Source organism: Psittacula echo (genome assembly GCF_963264785.1).
Source record: "Psittacula echo genome assembly, chromosome: 5".
NCBI lineage: Eukaryota > Metazoa > Chordata > Aves > Psittaciformes > Psittacidae > Psittacula > Psittacula echo.
Genome location: NC_137739.1, coordinates 26797113 through 26812761, shown reverse-complemented (window position 1 = coordinate 26812761; position 15649 = coordinate 26797113). Strand labels below are relative to the sequence as shown.

At 37.2% G+C, this 15649-nt stretch overlaps 1 protein-coding gene across 3 annotated transcripts in view; it reads right to left on the bottom strand.

The window, feature by feature from the left end:
* Window positions 1-5440: 5440 nt before the first annotated feature.
* Window positions 5441-15649, bottom strand: part of QSER1 (glutamine and serine rich 1) — a 41407-nt gene continuing 31198 nt past the window's right edge. For all 3 annotated transcript variants that reach the window (XM_080617438.1, XM_080617440.1, XM_080617439.1), the window contains 6 exons: window positions 14627-14838; window positions 12850-12987; window positions 11460-11557; window positions 8170-8322; window positions 7678-7773; window positions 5441-7100 (listed from right to left, as the gene is read on the bottom strand). In XM_080617438.1, coding sequence (XP_080473564.1) covers window positions 6960-7100; window positions 7678-7773; window positions 8170-8322; window positions 11460-11557; window positions 12850-12987; window positions 14627-14838 — 838 coding nt within the window. In that variant the 3' untranslated portion in view covers window positions 5441-6959. The remainder of the gene's footprint in view (window positions 7101-7677; window positions 7774-8169; window positions 8323-11459; window positions 11558-12849; window positions 12988-14626; window positions 14839-15649) is intronic.

Genomic DNA, 15649 nt, shown 5'->3' with positions numbered 1-15649 from the left:
CTACTCCCAAAGTGAGCATCCACAAAAAGCACCAGTTTAACGGGACAGAATGGGCTGATGGATAATGGAGGGGGGAAAGGTGAGAACTCTACATGGATTTCTTGATTATAATCAAATTCCTGATTTTTACCATTCATTTTGACTTCTTCAGAAAACAGCTACTTACCATTTATATTTACACTGAGCGCAAGGCTGGTATTCTAGAGCAGAGGATGAGGCTTATGTTTATGTACGCTACAAGCAGGAATCTATAATTCACCTTTTCTATTACCGTACAATGTACTGGGGCCACCAAACTCAGTTATGCCATTTTTTGCCAGGCCCACAGTTTAGGATGGGAAAATGGCCCTGAAGCATCCTCCAGAGAGCTTTGCTACCCCACTAAAACTTAAAGAGAACTTGCAGAGTTCATGTCAAGAAGAAAGTAACAATCCCGGCCAAGCACTTCTTATGGCCTTTGTTTAAACCAGCCGATTCTAGCATTGCGACACTTGGGTTCTCACACAACATGCAAGCTTTCTCTCCAACTCCTTTAGTGCAAAGCACTGACTGTGGACAAACTACCTCTCTGGCTGTTTAAACAAAGTAGCTGGACCTTGCACTGAAGTAAATAAAGGGCATTCGCTTACCCTATTCTGTTACAAAAGCTGGAAGGATGGTAATTTCTGCGATGCTGACCAACAGCAAAAATCTGGGAGGCTTCAGAAGCCACCATAGCTGCTTTAGAGAGCAGCTCTAAATCCTTACTCTTCTGGAGCTCTGAATGAGTTATCAGTTTGACCTAACCACATGATTGCTGCTTTGGCTTTTATTCAGTTATCATACCATTTACCTTCTGCTGCTGCATCAAAAAGGTGTGATACATAGCTAATGCACAAAGCACACCAGCAACGACCAGTTAGACAGGAGAGAATGATGCCAAACTATGTGGTTTTACTTGAAAGGTCTTGCTAAGTCCTGGAAATCTTAGAAAGTTACAGCACATACTCCCAGTGAGATAGTTTAAGATTTCAAGTAACACATGTAGAATAAAGAGACTTAGTTTAATTCTAATTTGAACCAAAGCCATCTATTAAAAATTAACCACAGCACTTTGAGTTTTTAAGGCTAAGGATAGTAATTGGAGCCAAGAGTAGCTGCTACCATCTACAACCTTTATCACATGCACAGGATCAGATACACAATTCCGACTCCCCTGTGTGTAAACACCCCAGCACGTCTAGAAGACATACTCCCAATTCTGAAGCTGTTACACAAACTATATGATCAATAGATCACTGCTCAGGATGTTCCATTAGGACCCAGTTACAGTATTTTAAAGTTAATATACTAACTATATATAGGACACTACCCAAATATGAGGGTTTTTTAACCCTTCACATGGACATCTGAAGGAAGATTAGTGCTGAACGTCCGATGATACACTTGCACTTGCAAAAATAAAACAAAAGCTCTTGCCTCAGATGATCGCAATACAAATACTTCCTAAAAGGGCTTTTGCTCTCCTCATACTTGTTTGAACAATGACAATACAGGACAAACCAAGTAGGAATCATGGTCTATTAATACACACTCTTAACAACGGGTTTTAGTAGGAGGTAATAAAAACCTACTGCAATGTGGAGATATACTCATGGAATACATGCTTCTCAAAAGAACCCCCCTTTTTAATAGCAAAACAAAAGGCAGAACTAGGACTAGACTGAATTAATCTTACGAAGCCACTGTGTGCAGCAAAATGCTACCAGTGCCCTGGTGGGACTCTCTGCTAGGAATGTCCACCTGCCACCAGGCCAAGTTGCTGGCTTGTTATTTGCTTTTCAGTCAGCATGTAGGCTGCAGCAGACCTAATTGAAGCTATTCCTAATGAAGACCACTCCTCACTACCACACTCTTTGTTGCTCAGTTACCTCCGCTCCAAAAACTCCCCTAGCCTCCCTCCAAATTCTTCATCCTTTCCAATGTCCTCTCACACCCAACCCAAGTTTCTTCCAAATTAAAATCAATTTAAGACAGTTTTTTTTTTGTTCCTAGAAATGAAACAAAGATTTGTTTTTCTATAGGAGGGGCAAATACCTAATGCAGAACAAGTTCTTTCGATTGCCTGATACTTACCAACAAATTGCTGACAGCAGGATAGTTTTCTTTTTAAAAGCCGCATACATTCAGCTTCTTGCCTTTTTTTTTTTCTCTTTAAAGACAAAACAGTTCATCAATGATAACGTGTATCTGGAACGCAGCAGCTAAAGGTTCATCCTCCACACTGCAATGGGGCATTCTCTGTGTCTACCTGCTTCCGAGTGCTTTTTGGAGAAAACAATGATCAACTCCATGGGCAAATGTCTTATGCTTATATTGGTTTGGGAAGCAGCTCTTGCACATAGGAGCATCAAACCCCCCCATATTCCAGCCCTTCAGATTCACCTTTTTGTGCCAGCAAGTGGCTCAGAGAAGGCCTATTATGTATCTTATGGCCAACAGCCACATCATTGGACTTCATCGCTCTGCATGAGAAAAAATATTTCTAAGAATATCCAGAGTAATTAATTGTAATGTGGGGGAGACTAAAACCCTCTAGAGCACCATTTCTTCCCGCAGGTACATAGAGATGGCATTCTAGTTTAGCAAGAACGAGAACAGGAGAAAATAGTGTAGCTGAGAAACACCTGAATCACAGCAGTAGTCTCTCTTATTCTAACTGTCTGGCTCCTCACTTGTCACATCAGTTTACGACCTGGCAGATATATTGTGAAAATTAACTGAGAACATTTAGAGATGTAACAAACCAGATCAACCAGACATGCTCAATTCATGCAGTAAAATGAAGAAAAAAACCCCAAACCCTAGAACTGTATTTCTTCATCTGGAAACCAAAACATGTAAGTCTAAATTGCCAAGTGTTTCCAACAATCTAACCTTTCACAACTTAGCATTTTAATAATAAATGACTAAGCATTATAAGGTTTTTGTTTAAAAAGTGTTTTCACTTTAATGGGTTTAGTTAATAACATCATGAATGGTACAAAACTGTCCTTTTTCACATTTCCATACATTGTATTACGGACCACCTGAAAATCTGGACTAAGAATGCATAAAGTGTCTCTTAATTAGCCCTAGCTTCATTTTTGCCATATGTAGAGGATATATGCAGAAAAACATGCATTTGTTACCAATGACATGTCAGTATTAGCTTAAACAATAAGATATGGCAGAATGTGCACTGTGTAATGCACAGGTATGCAAGAGAGACCAAATGTGAACTGTTGGCAACAAAAGAAGAAATGGTTGATGACACACTGACATTTTGTGAGCATAGTATTAGCTTTTCTGTTTTAAAATTGTTTTAAATAGTACTAAATATTTAAATAACATTTAAAATATATTTCCCTATGGAAATCATTTACTTGGAAGACAGCCTGCAACATCTGACTTTTTAAAAAGTAGTATTTCATTTCAACAAGATACGAATACAATACATGCCATAGAACATCGAAGACTCTGAAGTCCCCAGCCATTTTCAGAAACAGTTTCTCAATCCAATTTTGTCTCTGATTTTTTGCTAGCAAAACTTTGGAAGTAGCATCTCAAAGAAAACCTGCCTTTAAGAGAAATAATGTATTTCAAGAAAAACAAACCCAGTGTAAACAGGGATGCCATGCTAAAGGAAGCAAGAGCGGCATTAAAAACCAAGCAATTCATCCTGCAATTAGCTTAATTTCTGGTTTACTAATTCATAGTCTAAGGAGGGTTTTATTCCTTCCTAATGCATTTCTCTTGCAATCAAATGAGCACTCAATTTTCACTGTCAGATAGATAAGGGGTGAAGACCTCACTGTTACTTAAAAAAAAAAGATTGAGCTGTGAGTGCAGAATTAATAACCTAAAATGCAACAAAACAAAGTATTTGTGTAATAAAGTAATTCGTCCATTGACTTTTTTCTAAGTTTGCTTCAGTATAAGAAAAAAATCTCTTCGATCCCACTAACAAAGCTTTATTTTCATTCATGATCCTTCAACACACTTGAGACTTCCGTGGTTTTACTTATTCTAATTTGGTAAATTAATAATGCAGCTGCCATTTTTGCAGCCCAAGACAAAGATGAAAGCTCCATTATATTAATCTTTAATAGCCTAGGGTAGTTAGTCTTATTAAAGACAGGTTTTTCCTGTCTTCTACAGCCACAGTGCTTGTTTAACTGGCCTCAGGAACAAAACAGCCAAAAATAAGCCAGGTCACCTTCTGTGGCACCACAGAGCATCCTGACAGGTTTTTTTTTTTCTTTGGGTTTTCTTAAATTGTTGTTGCTAAAATTTCCTTCTTTTTGAATAGGAACAAGCTATTCCAAAGGCCTCTGATTTCTTTCTTCAGCTTCTAAGGACTTGGACTGAACAAGCAGCTTCCTAAAGCTGCTTCTAGATTCAAATTCTAGAGTAAACATCCAGTAGCAGTTAAGAAACCATTTAGAAAGCACAGAGACCTCTCTCATTTAGTTGCTTTGTAGTCACATTAGGCAGGGATATATAAGACACAAAGTCTGACATGTTCCTTTCCGTCAAGGATCCACCCTGATTGTTCCCTCAGTCTGCATCCTGGTAATTTTTACTGCTGCAGATTGGGAATTCCCAAACTGTGCTGTCCATATATATCACCTAGTGTGACAACAGAACTCTGCCCAGGTAAGTAAATATCTCTCTCATGAATCTACACACACTGCTAACCACCCCCACCAGTAATGGAAGACACTCAAGTAAATCTGTGAACCTTTACTATCAATTAAAGAGTATACCAGGCACATTTCTACTGTATCTGCAGCGTGCATATGTACATTAAAACAATTTTAGCTGATTCCTATCAATGTTGGTAACTATGCTGTCTGGTTTCACCATGTAAACTCTAGCTCCTACCAGAGCCAACACAGTGCAACCGAAACAACAGCAGCTCTTCAACCCTGTGGCTACCCTTCTTTTCACCACAAAAATGAATTAGCTTCATGATTGCTCCAACAACCTGCACATTCTTCCTAAACCCAAACCCATCTTGATCTCCTTGATCACAGGCGACATAGCAGTAGCACAATGCATCTAGTAATATGAGAGTGACCTCCTTTTTAAAGCAAAACCACTATAAACAGGCTTTAAAAAAGGCAAGGGCACATACCCATTTCTGTTCACTGTAGTCTGCATACAAATTGTAAAGGAGAATTATTGCTTTTAAAAGATGAAAAGCTTTGGAAAAATGGTAAACATCCTACAACATTCTAAAACTAATCAGCTAAAATTCTGTACATACTGTAATACTCAAACCTCTATCTGATTACTCAAGATGAAATAATTTCATTTTCACATCTATTCATTAAACTCTCTACAGTTCTAAGGTCTAATGAATATTTAACAACTAAATAGGATCAAAACAGATAATGGGGAAAAAAGGTCACGTGGCAATAAACATTATTTCATTCGGCAAATGAATAGTGAACCCTGCTTTCTTGGCTGAAATTAAGGCACTAAGTGGCAGCAAAACGATAAAGGAATGAATTTGCTTTTCTACATTATCTGAAAAAAAGACCAACATGACTTTTTTTAGGACGCCAGTAGAGTACATATCCATTCTGAATGACTCAGTAAGGCATTCTGTTGGCAAATTTAAAGAAAATGTTCTCCTGACCAGAGCCCATTACATTCATTGTCTGAGTGTGACTAGTGGCACTAATAACTGTTAACAAACTGGAGGGGAGAGAAGAAGCTACAAAGACGTCTGAAGACTTGAAAGGCACCAAAAAGAGAACAGCTCTGCAACTGCCAGTTTTACAGATAACAATGTAAGCTGTGTTTAACACTGCATATAGTCTAGTCAATCATCAATCTTTGTTGACGAAGATAAAGTGTAGTAGCTCTTCATTTAAACTCTCAGTTAATCAAGTGCTAGTTTAGTAAATTTATTTTCACGTATCAGAAAATAACTGCAGTGTCTGACACAACTATGCTTAAAGCAAAACTAGTCTAGAATGCATTATTCTGGTTAACACTGAAGCAAACCTGTATAAACAAAAGGGTTACCTCGAGATATATAGTTTACAATATGAAATCAACATATAAATGAATAGGATTTACTGAAAACAATGGAAAGTGTATTACAAAGATACATGTAACAATTTTAACCACAATATTTCCTCTGTGAAAAATACAACTATTAGTGAGATAAAATGTACAATTGAGATTTTTTTTTTTTTTCCCAAAAGAAAAACAAAACAAACAACACAGTATAAAGGAAAATATTCTTTTTCTTCAAAACAGGGAAAATAGTTAAGGTCATTGTCTTTCATTACAATATAATTTGACACAAAAAGCAGTCATAGGATTGCACCAACTCCATGTTCAGTCTCCTGAACATGACAATAGTAAAAGGAGTCCATAAAGCATAATGACATTTCTGGATTTCATGATGGCAATGTACGTAACGCAGAAGCTGATGTCATTCCGGCTCTGTTCACAAAATGTACAAAACTCTAAATTTGGTGGCCAGACATGTAAAAATTAGTTCACCTCAGCATTGATTTTTCTGTCGCTTAGTCAGGGATGAAAAAATCTGTAGTATTCTAAGAGTTGTTATCTTTTTAGCAATAAAGAAAAAATATATGTAGTGCATGCTTTATCACTTGTCAAAACCATTTCTGAAAATAAAACTAAGTTATCCAATAGTTTACAAAATAGAAAATAATTCTTCAGGTTAAAAACGTGGTTAGGTTTACATATAGTTCCATCTCCAAAGGACTGATTTCCTTGGCAGCATCGCTTTTCCTTAGCAAGAGCCAAGGCACAATGTTCCATAAAGAGAACTGAAAACGGCTATGAGCATGAATGCAGTCTGGCATTGCAAAAGAAACCAGAGCCTCTCTCTGAGCTTTCTGTTCCATTGGGTTAGTGCCGTAGAAAAATGTGAGACTTGGGATACGTTTCCGTTAGGAGCATTTCTGCTGGACACGGTTCAGAAGTTCACCAAACTTTTCAAAAAGATCCTCCACCCATTTTATATTTTTCATGCAGAGCTGCACAATCTCTTCCTGTCCTAGGTCTGCGCTCTTCTTCTGCACAGAAGAAATCTATTTAAAAACGAGAATGAGGGAAAGAGAGAGAGAGATGCATACACACACACGTTAGGCTGCCAGCACTTCAGAATTTTCATTTTTATAATATTCTGCAGTTAAATACAAACCTTCTTTGGAAGAAAGCCTTTAAAACTTTAAAAACATGGGAAATGCCCCCAAAAAGCATTTCTTAACAACTGAACCAGAGCTCAATTCTTGTATTTCTGCTACCTGGAATACTTCCACCAAGAATTTTCAGCAAAAACAAAGGAGTGGGTATTCTAAGACAAAAGTAGCTTCTAAATCTGAGGAGCTACACACACTGATAAAATTCAGTTTTGTTTACTTTGGATAGCAGTGAAGAATGCTTACCTATCCCCAAGGGAAACTGATTTCACGCAAACCTTGTAAGCCTCATCTCTGAATGCTCTGGGCAGCAGTGCCCATTACAGGCAACAGATGTGCTCAACATACCCTTTCCTTTGCCAGAAAGAATTAATTAAAATACTCATTTACAAGAAGACAACAGCCCCTCTAGTTGGACCCGATTCCCTCAAATGCATGAAAGTGTCTCAAAGAGGACAAGACTTACCTCTTCTTTACATGTTAGATATATGTGATATTTGTAATGATGGAGTGAGTGATACAAAGAATACAACTGTATTTTTTCTGGATCTACTGTAAACTCCTGCAAAAAGAACAGTTATTTTAGGTAAATTCACATTATTTTCCAAGACAGATATATGATGGCCATTTTCTTCTGTAAAGAATCCTCCCCTCCCTTGTATAAATATACGGGACAAGAGCATTTAGGTCTAAACATGGACATTAAATGGGGGAATAATTATAAAATAATTTATTATTCCTGGAATATAATTATATTTCACAGATGAGTTAAACCCATGATTTAATATACTAACATGTTTTTTAACATTCCCTTATTATAGAAAAAGCACCTCACTCAAATATGTTATATTTTGATAGATCTACCAAAAAAACTACGTCACGAAGTAGTACTTTATATGTAAATGTGGTTTTCATTAGAAGACAGACGGCGGCAGCAATTAACCCTCTGAACACTCACCGGTGCTAACTTGGTGGCTGATTTAGAAGCCCGCAGTGTTTTCTTGTTGTAAGCTTTACCATTCATTTTGATCTTAGACACAGACGTTCCTCCCGTTTTTGTCTTAGAATCCCGAGTGATCACTGTCAGTTCAGGAAAATTTTCCAAAGCATTCTTTAAACAGAGCATATAAAGAAAAAGGACTTTGAAAAATTCAAGAACAGCCAAGCCACCCAGACTGCTGATAAACTGGCTATGTTTATTTGAAAAGTTTGACTGCAGCCTATTATGAAATAATTTATTCTTCCATGAAGAGCCTGTAAGTGGTCTTTATCAGCTCAAGCAACCATACACACTTTGAAAAGCAGGACCACCTGTTCCTGACTACTGTAATTTTTCAAGACTAAGAAAATCTTTTTATTGCATCTCAGATTATCATCTGTGATTCCTTCATTAGAAAGAGCAAACAAAAAAGGCTGCACTAGGCATTTTTCACCCTTTAAAATGCTTCCCATTCCATTTCTATCCAAGAGTCTCTAAGGCCAAGTTACTTGGAGATGCTGTTGTGGTTTAAGCCCCGGCTGTAAATTAGAACCACGCAGTCTACTTCCCCCCCCCCACTCCCCAGAGGGATGGGGAGGAGAATCGAAAGAATGTAACTCCCACGGGTTGAGATAAGAACAGTCCAGTAACTCAGGTATAACACAAATCACTACTGCTAACACCAATAATAATAATGATAAGAGAAATAACAAGGGAAGAAAATATGATACCGCTCGCCGGAAAAGAGCCCGACCGAAAGGAGGACGTGCCCTTCCGGGTAGCTCCCAGTTACATCCCCGGGCATGACGTGCTGTGGTATGGAATACCTCTTTGGCTAGTTTGGGTCAGGCGTCCTGTCCCTGCTTCCTCCTGGCCCCTCCTCCTCCCTGGCAGAGCATGAGACTCACAAAGTCCTTGGTCAGTCTAAACATCAGTTGTTATCAGCTCTTCCCAGGCCAAAAGTCAAAAACACAGTGCTGCACCAGCTACTAAGAAGGAGAAAAATTGACTGCTACTGCTGAACCCAGGACAGATGCCCAAGTACTTCTCATGCCTAGTCAGGCAAGGGAAGCCTACCAATTGTAGCAGGGATTGGATGCCTAATTATCTTCATAGGTTTTGTCCCAACTTTTGCAAAATATAACTTAATTGCATCTTATCGTATCTGTTAGGTAAAAAAGCTTATGCACAGTGAAGTACAGGCTGGCTCAAAAAGGCACAAGTTTTTAAGACATATTAACTCATGCGAGTGAACGGAATTTCTTCCAGCTTCATTTCTATGTTATGTGCATAAGTAAATTCGAATACAACTTTGTTGTACAAATACAGCATTATGTTAGCAGCTGCTCTGAAACAGTTGTTATGCTATGTAATTTGGTACTGAAAAAAAAATTCAAGTTCAATGAACATATCTACCTGTTATACTCCAGTACGAGAAAAAAATCAGACACACAAAAATATACCAGTGCTGCAGCCTAAGGAACTAATTTGAATCATTTGATTAAAACATGAAGTGGATTAAATTTTTACATTTTCTTTTAATAAGCAGTAGTAGAATTCAGTATCCTCCCCCGCCTATAATTTCTTAGCACTTCACATACATCACCCATTTTCCACTTTATAAAAAAATCCTCTCAGTAAAAAGGTACAGAATCAGCTGGCAGAGAGACAGTTGCACAGTGGTAGCAGTAGCCTTGACTAGTTAACCTGTGCATATACAATATTCATCGCAATGCTCTCAAACTGGAACATCAACTTCCACAGGTTTAAATTACTTAGTTTTTCTAGCTGCTGTAATAGCCTTCCTCAGGGTTGACTTTCAGTGTCAAGGGGCTTTGGCCAGTTCTTATCCAAAATACTGGTGGAAGGATGGCACAAGTTGGTACCATCATACCAGAAGGCAAACACAGAAGACTTTATCTAGCAGTTTACATCATAAGCAGATCCCTTGCTCACATCCAGAACTCCACAAACTTCTTGCAGATCATACAGAGAAATACAGGCATCCAGCTAATCTAAGAGGTATGATACATAATCTGCTGCTAAGTGAACACACAGCAAAGCTATTATAACAGTTATGAACTCCAACTGAATAAGCAGCTACAATTATATGTCAGTATTAGAGAAGATCCTACGAGCTTTTTCCCTGAAACTGAGAAAACAGCATTACTAACAAGAAATGAGTTAAAAGAGAGTGTGAACTGAAGCTGTTTCACTGGTGGATGATGTTCTCATCTCTGAGACAAGGTCACAGGACCCCACAAGACTCATCAGGAATGGGCTGTGAAAAGAAAGATCTCTGAAGCAGAACCATCAAGTTGGCTATTATATTCCTCCTCAAAAATAAGTACAGAGTAATAAAGAGAGACAACTAATTTTGCAAGTTTGTCTGTACTGCGGATGTAAAGGGAATGGTGAGAGACAGGTGAAAGCAAATTCGATCTGATGGTGTTTACAGACAGGTTTGCTTTACTGTGGTTGGTCTCAAAACTGTTATAAGAAGAAATAATCAGTCTGATTACAGACATCAACAACTAGTTCTCCAACATAAGTGAAAATAACCTTAATTCACTTCACTGCACTTTGGAAAACTGCGTTGTTGCTTGGAGGGTAGATGGGAGGAACCACCGTGCTTATTTATCCTCCTGTTTACCTTCTCTCTACTGAGACAGTAGGGCTGCTCCCTTCCCTGCCCACATCCAGACCTGGTTTTTATTTTCATGTCAAAATTGCTGTACTATGGCCTTGTTATCCATACTTTTCCCAACCTTCTATCCTGAAGATACCTGAAAGAGCACACAAACAATTTGTTCTCAAGTCCCTCTGTCCAAGTTTTAAACTACTCTGATCATGTTCTCTACTTCAAAGAAGTTCAGACATCTGTTCCACAGCATAGCTGTTTCATGTAAAAGTTTATTAAGATTTTTAGGCAATACAATCACTTGACTAAAAGCTTTAGAAGGACAGGAAACAGATTTTTCTTTTGGCAAACTTGAGAAGCATAACAGAAAAAATGCTTGAGAATGAATCAGAAGGCATGGGGATTAAGACTAGAGCTTTAACTTTGCAGTATATACTCTTCCATCACAGAATGTTCTCCAAATGTCACACACAAGCACGGAATTTATACAATCTCTTTCAAATCCATATTCACTTCTGTTACGAATTTGTCTTCAGGGTTTTAAGTCATGCCTGCATGGTATGCACTCAATGACTGACTTTACTGACAATGTTACTCAAAAATCCTAGAATTTAAAAAAAAAGAATACCTTGAATGTATGATCCAAGCGTAATTTGGAAAGCAGTCTTTTCCTATTGTCATTCAGCATACCATCAATTTTTCTCATGTGGGGCAAAAGTAGCTCATCTGAAAGCACAAAAAAACCCCAGTGTCAGCAGTTGATGGAGAAAAATACAGTAATGAGATTCCTATTCAGTCTATGCTTCAATCCATTAACATAAAATGTAGAAGTAAAAAAATCATGCAATTTTCACATGAACTGATTTCAAACATGAATTATTTTTTATCAGCCTGTTAAAGTGGTCTAGATATTATGTAGTTTAATTGCTGACTGCAATCCTCCTCTGACTTTTTTCTGTTGAAAGGAAAAAAATAAGATAGAGCAACAAAGAGCACAAATCTTGAGACAACTTCAAACTATGTCCAAGATAATCCTCGTCTCTGTAATACAACTGGCAGTTCTGTAAAGACAAGTATGTGGTTTTGACATTTGCTATTCCATATTACAAGTGATGACCCTGCTGGCATTTATAACAAAAGAAATTGGGGAAAACACTTACCGATAGAAGTTATCTGATAAACTACTATAAATTTTATGCTATACATTTGAACACAAGGCATGTGGCCATGAATGAAAGTTTACAGTTCAGTATGGAATCTTTAATTTATCATGTCAATTTCTCTGCTTATGAAACCTTGAGGTAAACGTGCACTGATGCACAACCACAGCAAACCAGGGAAGGAGATGACAGAAACTAGTTTTTTAAATACAGGCAAAGAGAACAGTACAAAACATCAGCCTGCAACTAAAGAATATGTGAAATGATTTCTCTTTTGGACCTTTATACATGAGTGTCTCACTAAATTTTGAGAAATAAGAGAGTTTTGACTTGTATCCTGGAGTCCACTACAGTAAATAAGTCCACAGTGAATAAATGCAAACATTTTCTCCCCAAACAAAAGGTGAAATATAATTAGTTTTGATCGGAACTATAAGGTTTCAGAGTTTGAAATGCAGAATTTTTAATAATAGCAACAATCAGAACTACTTATAAGGACGTTTCTTCACAAGAAAGTAAATACACACTTGAAACAGTAACTTGAAATAATGTTTGCCAAGATTTTAAAATATAGTAACAGCAGGAACAAAGAGCTCAGCTCTGACATTCACAGCTCAATCTGTACGTTAACAAAGCAGACAAAACAGTCTTTCCAAATTACTTACATTATTCAAAGAGATAGTGCAAATATATATATATATATGCACATACAAGTAATTCGTATAAAGTGTTCTTCAGATGTGGGTATGTAGCTAAAAGTTTGGTGGGATTTTTATTTATTTTTTTCTAATACATTGGCTTCACCAATTAATAACCTTAAAATATAATCAAAACATACAAATGTTAAACATACTGTACCATTGCTCTTTTCCAGGGCTTGCATTGTGTCTGGATCCAAGGCAATGCTAACAAGCAACTCCATGTAGCTCTTAAAAGTCTCTTTCATAGCTCTTGTGTTCAAAAACCGAGTAACGAGGGGAGCTGGAGGTACAAACTCTGAAAATTAATTGGAATATAATGACTATTTTCATTTGATATCCTTCAAGTATTTGTATTTTTCAAAACTGAAGGTTTTTCTCTTAAAACACAAGTGACTCCTACTGGTATCCCAAGAGATTAAAACTCAATACAATCAGAAATAATATTCAACTAACTTACATGCCAAAACCAGGTATAAAACCCAAATCAAGTACAAATGGTGCAATTTTTTGTAGAAACACATATAATTACTTATAACCGTCAGCACTTAAGACTCTAATATTTTAGGGAATTTTAACATTTTTCTATTATTGTAGATGAATGCCTAGAGAAAAGGGGTAACAAATAACGTCAGTCAGGCAAAGTGCCCTAAGTGCAGGTTTCATGTCAATGCAAGTACCTCCTAAAACCACAAAACTTGAAGTAGTCCAACAGAAAACCATTCAAAAGCACTCATGTCACTTAGGAGCCTGCATACCATTGAAGTCAATCCCACCTAATTGTCCAACACACAAAAACCACATAAAACAAATTTTACCAGGGAAGCAATGAAGGTACATTTGTACTTATTCTGAGGAAACTTTTGGTTGTTTTTTTTTTTTTTTTCATAGACAGCAATTTTACATATGCACATTGAGCAGTCCTCAGTACTACTGAACATTCTGGAGCTTTTCTTACTCTCCAATATATGACACCAGTATTCTACAGGAATTAGCTAGCAGGTCTGTTAGACTTTCTCAGATAGCAATATTTCTATGGATGACTATCATCACATTACTGGAAATGTTAAATATAGACACTTGTACATATTAATGGTTATTTAGGTAAGTTTGCCCAAAAAACAGTATTTTAAAGGTGCTGTCCTCAGCAGAGGCACTGTTCCCGTACACCAACCCAAGCTTATCCTTAGTTGAAGTCACCAAAGCCAACATGCTTTGCAAATGCAGCAATACAAAACATGAGTACAACACAACTTAATTTCAGACATAGAGGAAATAAACAAAAAACTCTGCAAAATGCACTGTATATCTACTATCATAGATAATCTCTATAAACACCATACAAAAATTCCTCTCTGCTCCAGAGAATTACTGCAGACATCGTATCTCACTGTTCCAAGACACCATGAATGTCTTAAGAGCAAATGTGCTCAGATCAGGCTACATTTAAACAGCTGGCTGGCATTTGGACAAGCAGGGAAGCAGCCAAAAAGTAACTGCTTTTTCTTCTTGGGTCTTGAAACAACAACAGGAACATCTGAATTCTGCCCACATCTGCATGCAGACAGGCACTGCAAGAATGTTCGTTTAGACACGACATGGAGTTGTAGTGGAAAAATCAACGAAGAATCTGATTCTTGAGATGTATTTGAAAATCGGACTTCAACTGTACCCATCTGAGAAAGCATGTAGTAAAAATATATTTACCCAACTGGTAAACTACATTTGAGATAACTTCAGTTGTACACATTTGCTCATGCTCAAACAAATGAAAAGTTTTAAGAAATCAATTCTGTGTGGCAGTCAGATTTTTTTATTTTTTTTTTTCTTCTGAGGCTAGCGAAGAAGAAATTGCAAGATTGAGCAACACACTTTTCTACTACTACTCTTAGTTAAGTTCAAATGGCCCTAGTTGCTAACAACAGTATCTCTCTCACCATCCTCATCACTCTGGGCCTCAGGTGAAGAATCAGACTGGGAAGATGAAAATTCTTCTTTCCACTTTTTCCTTTTCTTTGGTGGTGGTTCAGCCTTTACCTTTGGCTGTTTAGCTTTGGGTTTCACAGAAGAGACTTTTGCTGCTGCTGGTTTTGGTGTTGGTGGATCAGGGGTTTTGTTGGTGCTACTGTTAGGTTTGCAATGAATAGTCCTGCAATATCATAAAGATGATCTCTATGAAAATAATTACCACATAAGTTTTGATATTAATAAAATAGCTATAATATTATGTAGCCACAATATATTCTCCATGGATTACATATACTTACTTCATTTAACATGTAACATTTAACTTATTTCATGTAACATGTAACTAGAAATGAGGTCATACACACCATACTACTTTATTTTTTATATAATGCGTAAGAATTATTCTCAACTACCTGAAAATCCCAGTCATTCCTTGAATAAAGAGCACTGTGGTTTTTTATTATTGTTTACTAGTGTCTGATAAAGAAAAAAATCTGGATTAAATTACTGACAATCCATAGAGAGAAAATCTGCAGATATCATTTGAAGTTGTGAGAAGATAACATAAGCTAAGCAATAAAGCATGACAGAGTTCTTCAATACAGAATCTGCAACTTGTTCCAAAAGCACAATCAAAGGTCAACACAAAATTCAACAGAAAAACACTTAGCTAGCGAATGACAGTGAAAACCTTATCAGAAAGGAGGTGACCAAGGAAATCTCAGAGCTAGCCAAAGTACCTATGTGAGAGACTCTTCTGGTCATCACTCAAAGTTATAAGGCCTTCTGGGGTAGGGTGAGGGGGATAGGGCATGTGCAATGAGAAAACTAAATACTGTCAGTGCGCTGACAGTACAGAAAAGGGAAAAGCATACTTGCAACAACCAACTTCAACAATCGACTTCTGATTTTAAATTAACTTCCCAGGATTGAGAAGTACTTGTAGTATACTGGGACAGGACTATCATTAAAACAATCCAGAAAAATGTAAC